At 52.8% G+C, this 7,590-nt stretch overlaps 1 protein-coding gene across 1 annotated transcript; it reads right to left on the reverse strand.

Moving 5' to 3' along the window:
* Positions 1–202: 202 nt before the first annotated feature.
* On the reverse strand, positions 203–7,241 carry AQP2 (aquaporin 2). Its single transcript, XM_066567662.1, has 4 exons — positions 6,876–7,241; positions 3,075–3,239; positions 1,347–1,427; positions 203–418 (listed from the first exon to the last, which is right to left on the reverse strand). Exons 1-4 carry the CDS (start codon positions 7,239–7,241, stop codon positions 203–205), a joined length of 828 nt encoding a protein of 275 aa, XP_066423759.1.
* Positions 7,242–7,590: the final 349 nt, after the last annotated feature.

The following is a 7,590-nucleotide window of genomic DNA, read 5'->3' on the forward strand; positions in this document are numbered from 1 at the left end:
AGATCAGAAACCCCCCGGGCACGGGGAGAGCTGGGGACAGGAGGTGGGTGGGACCAGCACAGCATCTCCCCGGGAGAGGAGTCAGCTCCAGCGCCCCAGGAGAAACGAAAGCAGAGAGGGGACAGGTGAGATGCTCCTCTGGACTGGCACTAAAACCACGCCAGAGGTTTCCAGCTCCTCTCTCGGCCCAGGGAGGGTTTGGCTACACCTTCTCAGACATGCCCCTGGGCAGGGTCTGGGGGGAGTGCAGCTCCACGGACTGGCGCCGCCGGGCCTCGCGCTCGGCCCAGTCCTGCTCGGGCTCGCAGCCCTTGAGGATGGCCAAGCGCTCCGAGAGGGTTTTGCCCTGTGGGAACAGCACGTAGTTGTAGAGGATGGAGGCTGCTGCAGCCCCAATCAGGGGGCCCACCCAGAACACCTGGAGAGGAGAGGAGAGAAAAGTGGGGTGAGCAAAGCCCAGCCTGGCTTTGGAGGATGGGGAGGAGCTGGGATCTCTGAGGAGCATTCCAGGGCCTTGGGTTCCTTCCTGGGAGCAAAACACGAAGTCAGCTCTGCTTTGGCCATCGCTGGGGATCTGAGCTCCCCTCCAGTGCCGGGATATTCCCAACCATCCTCTTCCACCATTCCCCCTCTGCTCAGACTGTGCATTAATGACAGGCCCATTGTGAACGTGCTGAGTGATGTGGCATCATCTGGAGGAGCATTTTCCTACCCACTCATGGATTGCTGTGGGAGGAGGAGCAGGAGGAGGAGGAGTCACCTGCCTGGGTGAGACACCTCAGGACACATCAGGAACCACCACAGCTCTGCCTCCAGCCAGGCTCTTTGTAGATGAAAACAATAAAATCATGGAATCTCCTGAGCTGGAAAGGACCCACAAGGATCCTCCAAATCCAGCTTCTGGCCCTGCTCAGGACAACCACCACCAATCCCACCCTGTGCCTGAGAGCATTGCTGAAATGCTCCAGGAGCTCCAGCAGGCTCAGAGCCATGGGCATTCCCTGGGGAGCCAGGGAGTGTTCCCAAAGGTGTACCTAGATCCAGGAACCAGGGAAGTTCCCCAGGACTGGCAACAGCTCCACTCTCCATTGGTTTTGTTCCCTGTGCCAAGTCATGTCAACAGACCTCACACCCTGATCCTGTTGCAATGCTCCCAGTTTGAAGTTTGGAAAAGCCAATTAAGCACCCAGCAGCTCCACCTCCTTCTCCTAATCTCTCCATCTCTCCTCCAGCTGGGAGCTGGCATGGAAATGCCTGGGATTTGCCTGGCTTGGTGAGTTTCGAGGAATATTGGCATTGTGGGGGCCTCACCCACCCCAACCCAACCCAACCCCCAAAGCTCTCACCCAGTGGTCGCTGAAGTCTCCAACAACGACGGCGGGGGCGAAGGACCTGGCGGGGTTCATGGAGCAGCCGGTGTAACGGATCTGCCGGGAACACCACGGCTGCTGTCAGCATTAAACCCTTCCACCTCTTTTTAAAAGCGTTGGGGTGTCATTAGGGTGACAGCTGAGCTGCTGCTGCACCCTTCAGCACTCCTGTTCCAGGAAAAGGGATCCCAGGAGCTGCCAGCACCTGAGTCAGCACTGTGAGGTGGCTGAGCTCGTGTGTCCCGGGGTTGCTGTGCTGCAGCCCCAGGAGCTGCGGGAATGAGCTCCCAGTCCTGCAGAAAATTCCCTCTCATGCCTCTGAGGACAGGGGTGGAACAGTCCCATGGACACAGAGGCTCGTGGGGCACTGAGGATGGAAGGTGTGATGTTGGGGAAGATGAAACAGGAAAGCCTTATAAATATAAATCTCTGGCAAAAGATTTTGAGAATACAGAAACTATAAACGAGATTGAAATGAAAGCAAGCTTTGAGATCCCTCAGTTACTGAACAACAGGAAAGCAATGGTGTGGCTGGCTGAAGGTAATGCCCTTTTGATGGAACAACACCCTCTGCTTGCAGACAGCTCCAAGGGTCAGAGCAGACCCTGCTGGCTTGGCAGGAGGGGCCCAAAGAGGAGTTTGTAGGGTTTAAAATGTAACACAGTATGGTAATGTAATGATTCTCACAGGCTGTATGTAAATGCTGTAGGATTTGTGTATTGTACTAGATTGGTTAGTGAGGATCAGAATATTCAACACAGAAGAAGATTTATTGTACTGTAATGGGAACTTCACTTTCTTAGTTCTTGCCCCTCTTAGCTCTTGCCTCTTACCCTGTTTATTCTCTTACCCCTTTTACTCTCTTACCCTTTTACTCTCTTTCCCTCTCATCCTCTCTGCCCCTCTCTTCTCTCAGGCCTGCTCTGAGCTGTGCCTGGCAGCTCCCAGCAGGGCCCTGAACCCAGGCCCTTTGCAATAAACCCCAAGTTCCATGGCCTGGCTGCAGAGATCTCTCGTCTCCATCTGTCCCGACCGTGCCACCCCCCGATGCTCTTACAGTGTGCTGTGACCAACAGCGTTTTCCTGTGTGCACTGGGTGTGGGGGCTGCTTTGGGCCATGACCCAGGTGGGATTTCCCTGAGTAACCATCCCAAACACTTCCCAGGCTCATCCTGCACTTGGGAGCCCCAGTGACCAACGCCGTTGCTCCAGGAGAGATCCCACAGATCCCTGGAACTTCCAATGGGATTCAAGGAGAGGCAGAGTCCAAGGGAGGTGTCTGTAGCCAGCTGGATCCCTCCTCTGGCTTCAGCCCCAAAAACAGGGGACATTTTTGGCACCAATATGAAAAGAACAAAAATCTCCCAGGTGGAAGAAGTGGCTCAAGGAGAAATAATTGATGGACCTCAGGAAATTTCAGCCCTAAAACCAGAGGAGGAAGTCGAGTTCTGCCTTCATCCCTGCTCCTGGCAGGAGCCTTGGAGCAGCAGGGTCCAGCAGGTGCTAGGCTTGGAGTTTTTCATGCCAAATAAAGGCTGAGCTCAGGCCACAGCTCTCCCATGGATTTGGTGGGATTTTTCCCTCTCTCTACTGGAAAACCACAGGTTACATATCCCCCATCAAGCCAGGGGATGCAGCCAAACCAACTTGGGGCATAAACAAAAAAAGAACCCAAAAGTGCCAGGTTTTGGCCCATCCACTCACCCCGAGGAGGTGCCCCACAGCCACAGAGAGGCCGATGGAGAGGGCAGGGGAGCCCAGGTTGTCCTCACGCCGCTCGTCCGTGGAAGCAAAGACACACAGGACCAGCTGGAAGGTGAGGAACAGCTCCACCGTCACCGCCTGCCCCGTCGTGGTCTCATTGTGCAGCTGGAACGGGAGGAAAAACATGTTCCAAATCCAGGTTCTGTGAGTGGATGGGAAATATGGAGGAGGAATCCAAAACCAGGGGGAGCCAAAGGAGACAGGGGAGGTTTTTGGCACCAATAAGAAAAAACTTCCCAGGTAGAAGAGGTGGCTCAATGGGAAATGCTTGATTGACCTCTCAGGAAATTTTATTGGCACATTTTTGGTATTTTTCAATTTCTTTTTGTTTTCCTCCTACTCAAAATGCCTTTTGGAAAAGTTCGCAAGTTGCATTTTGAAGACATTGAAAAGAAATATTTTGGCATGAAAAAGGAAAAAAAAAATCCCTCTCCACACTTTTTTGACTCAGAGAATTTGTCAGGTCTGATCTGGAGCTGATCCTCCAACTCAGTCCCTTCTTTCCTTGTTCCCTCCCAAATCTAATCCCATTGCTTGGTGATCCCAGGAAGAGGATCAGCAGCTCTGCCCTCCTGCCCGAGCTCCAGAGTCAGATCTTCCTCATTCTCCTCCCCAGTATTCCCCTCCCTTTTTACAGGGGTGATCTGTGCAGGCAGCCACACCACGAACAGCTCACAGGGGAAAAAAGCCTTCTCAAAATCCCAAAATCCCCAGTTCCCACTTTAAGCTGTGAACCAACAAAGCTGAGCAGTCTGAGTCTCCCTTAAACCTCCTGCTTTTATTACCCTCAGTCATTACCAGCCTAAATCCTCTCATTCAGATCAAACCACAATCCCTCTTTTTAACCCTCTTAATCACTCTGGCAGTGCTGCTGAGCCCTGGCAGTGCCTCCCTGCTGTGGGAAAGGCAATTTCCATGTGCTGCCTCCCAACCCAGCTCCCTGCCCCTCCCTTGCTCCCTTGGGGCTGGGTGATGCTGATCCCGACAGGTGCCTGAGCCCCCCTGGGATGGGACAGGGAATCCCTGGATTTCAGTTCATTTTCCCCCTCTTGTGAGGAAGGGGGTGTTGGAGGCCAGGATACCACTGGAGAATCCTCCATGGGGATCCTAAGCTCCCCTGGCTTTATTTTTTCCCTGAGATCCTTGTGAAGCTTTAGGCAATCCGTGTGTTGGGTTTTGGGATGAACCAGCTGGATCTGGTGTGACCATCTCATCACAATGGGAAGGAACGAGCTGAATCTAATGAAAATCTGGGATTTAGACCCAAATCTCTCCTGTCCCCAGCACTTCAGCAGCCTGGGAATCGTGGCTTGGCCAAGGCAGAGCCATGGGGGGATTCACTGGCTCTCCCCCAGATCAGAAACCCCCCAGGCATGGGGGGAGCTGGGGACAGGAGGTGGGTGGGACCAGCACAGCATCTCCTGGGAGAGGAGTCAGCTCCAGTGCCCCAGGAGAAATGGAGGGAGGGAGGGGACAGGGGAGATGCTCCTCTGGACCAGCACTGTGAAAAATTGCATGTATTTTATGATTGGCTTTTTGCAAATATTAAAATGAATATTGTATGTGTTGTGTTAGAAAGTAATGCTGTATTAATTCTCTTAATTACTGTGTTAAATATAGTTTTAGGTTATAAAAAATTGTTAAAATAGAAACTCTGCTATGTGGGATACTTTTTTCCTAAAGAAAGGACTCGCACTGAGATAGCAGCCACAGGACACCTGAATCTTTCAGAGAAAGAGAATTTATTGCTCCATTATCAGGAGAAATGAACTTCTTCCCAACTGAAGGCACCGTCAGGATTCAGAGGAAGAAGCTGACACTGCCCAGACAGAATCCTGTGTTTGAATGGAATTTATGCATTGTGTATGAGGTGTAGGAATATGCAACAGGCTGTTGCTTTTAAGGGTTAATCCTCTGTTAATGTGGGTCCTTTTTTGGGCTCGTGATGCCCAGAAAAAGGTACCTGGATGTCCGTAACTCTTTGAATTTGTTGTCTCATATTGTCCTAATTCAAATTCCAAATCATTATTACTCTAATTATATTACTATTTTTATAACCATTTTATTATCATTAAACTTTTAAAATTTTAAAAACAAGTGATTGGCGTTTTTCACAAGCACTAAAACCATGCCAGAGGAATCTAAATCCAGGGAATCCCTGGGTTTAGACCCAAATCTCTCCTGTCCCCACCACTTCAGCAACCTGGGAAATGTGGCTTGGCCAAAGCAGAGCCAGGAAAAGGTTGCCTGTACCCACACCTGAGGGGAAACTGGCACGAGCCTGGGTCAAGAGGGATGCAGAGGTGGGATTTTGGATGTGTCCTTCCTGAAACCACTGGGACCCCCAGAATCCAAGTGCCCCAAGTACAATCCTGGGAAAAATGAGATGGTTGTGACTCCAAGGGAGGTGTCTGTGGCCAGCTGGATCCCTCCTCTGGCTTCAGCCCCAAAACCAGGGGGCATTTTTGGCACCAATATGAAAAAACCAAAAATTTCCCAGGTGGAAGAAGTGGCTCAATGGGAAATAGTTGATGGACCTCAGGAAATTTTAGCCCTAAAACTAAAGGAAGAAGACAAGTCCTGCCTTCATCCTTGCTCCTGGCAGGAGCCTTGGAGCAGCAGGGTCCAGCAGGTGCTGGACTGTGGCATTCAGAGGCTTCCTCACTGGGGATTCTGGGAATTTTGGGGAATTTTGGAAATTCTGGGATCCCTGGCAGGATGGTTTGGGGAGCTGAGGGGTTTTTCAGGGATTTTTGGGTGAATTTGGGATGGAATTCCCCTGATTTTGGGCCTCTCCTGGTTCTCTGAGGAAAATCTCAATGGGAATTTTGGGGAATTCTGAGAATTTTTGGGAATTCTGGGAATTCTGGGATTCCTGGTAGGAGGTTTTGGGGCAGCTGAGGGGGTTTTTAGGGATTTTTGGGTGGATTTGGGATGAAATTCGCACGGAATCCCCCCGATTTTGGGCCTCTCCTGGTTCTCTGAGGAAAATCCCAGTGGGAATTCTGGGATTCCTGGCAGGATGTTTTGGGGCAGCTGAGGGGGGTTTTAGGGATTTTTGAGTGGATTTGGGATGGAATTTCCCTGATTCTGGGGCCTCTCACGATTCTCTGAGGAAAATCCCAGTGGGAATCTTGGGGAATCCCAGGCATTCTGGGATCTCGAGCTGGAGTTTTTGAGGAGCTGAGGGGGTTTTTAGGGATTTTTGGGTGGATTTGGGATAAAATTCCCATAGAATTCCCCTGATTTTGGGCCTCTCCTGATTCTCTGAGGAAAATCCCAGTGGGAATCTTGGAGAATCCCAAGAATTTTGGGGAATTCCAGGAATTTTTGGGAATTCTGGGATCCCCAGCTGGAGGTTTTGGGGCAGCTGAAGAGGTTTTTAGGGATTTTTGGGTGGATTTGGGATAAAATTCCTATGGAATTCCCCCGATTTTGGGCCTCTCCTGGTTCTCTGAGGAAAATCCCAGTGAGAATCTTGGGGAATTCTGGGATCCCTGTCTGGAGGTTTTGAGGAGCTGAGGGGGTTTTTAGGGACTTTTGGGTGGATTTGGGATTGAATTCCCCAGATTTTGGGCCTCTCCTGGTTCTCTGAAGAAAATCCCCATGGGAGTTCTGGGATCTCCATGGGGAGGTTTTGGGGCAGCTGAGGGGGTTTTTGGGGCCTGCCACCTCTCATGCTCCCAAAGTCCCTGCCCAGTGTCCCGGGCCTGCCTCACCCTCCCCGTGCCGCGGCCTCACCTTGTTGAGGGCCAGGCCCTGGCGGGCGCTGGCCGGGGTCACCTCGTGCAGGATGGCGGCGCCCACGACGCCCCCCAGCAGCTGCGCCGCCACGTAGAAGAGGGCGCGGAGCAGGGAGAGCTGCGAGCCCAGCAGGCAGCCCAGGGTCACGGCCGGGTTGATGTGGGCGCCGCTGACGTGGCCCAGGGCCTGCACCAGCGTCCCGATGGCCAGCCCGAAGGCCAGCGCGATCTGCAGCGTGCTCGGCGCCGGCGCCGAGGGCCAGTTCAGCGCCGAGCCCAGGCCGAAGAGCACGAAGACCAGAGTGGCCAGGAATTCCGCCAGCACGGCCCTGGTGAAGGCAATGGAGCGCAGTTCCCACATCATGGAGGCTCCCAGCAATGATCCTGCCTGCAGTGCCCTCGGTGCCCACCTCCTGCCGTGTCCCTGAGGGTGACCTGGGACAACATTTATATACCTGGAGGAGGGGGGGGCTGCAGGATCAGCTGCTGAAGGGGATGGTATCACGGTCCCGGGAAATCTGATGCTTTTTTTCCTGCTGTGTTCCAGCTGAGGGAACATCAGATCCTGCCCCTTCTATTAGAGCTGGGGAATGCAGCACTCGCCACCCTCGGGAGGTCACAGATCAGCCTCCAGCAGTGCTGGGAAGGGCTGCTCCCCTTCCCCTGGGAAGGACTGCTCCCCTTCCCCTGGGCTCCCTTACCTGGGAAAGACT

This window comes from Molothrus aeneus, chromosome 30 (assembly GCF_037042795.1).
Source record: "Molothrus aeneus isolate 106 chromosome 30, BPBGC_Maene_1.0, whole genome shotgun sequence".
Classification (NCBI taxonomy): Eukaryota; Metazoa; Chordata; class Aves; order Passeriformes; family Icteridae; genus Molothrus; species Molothrus aeneus.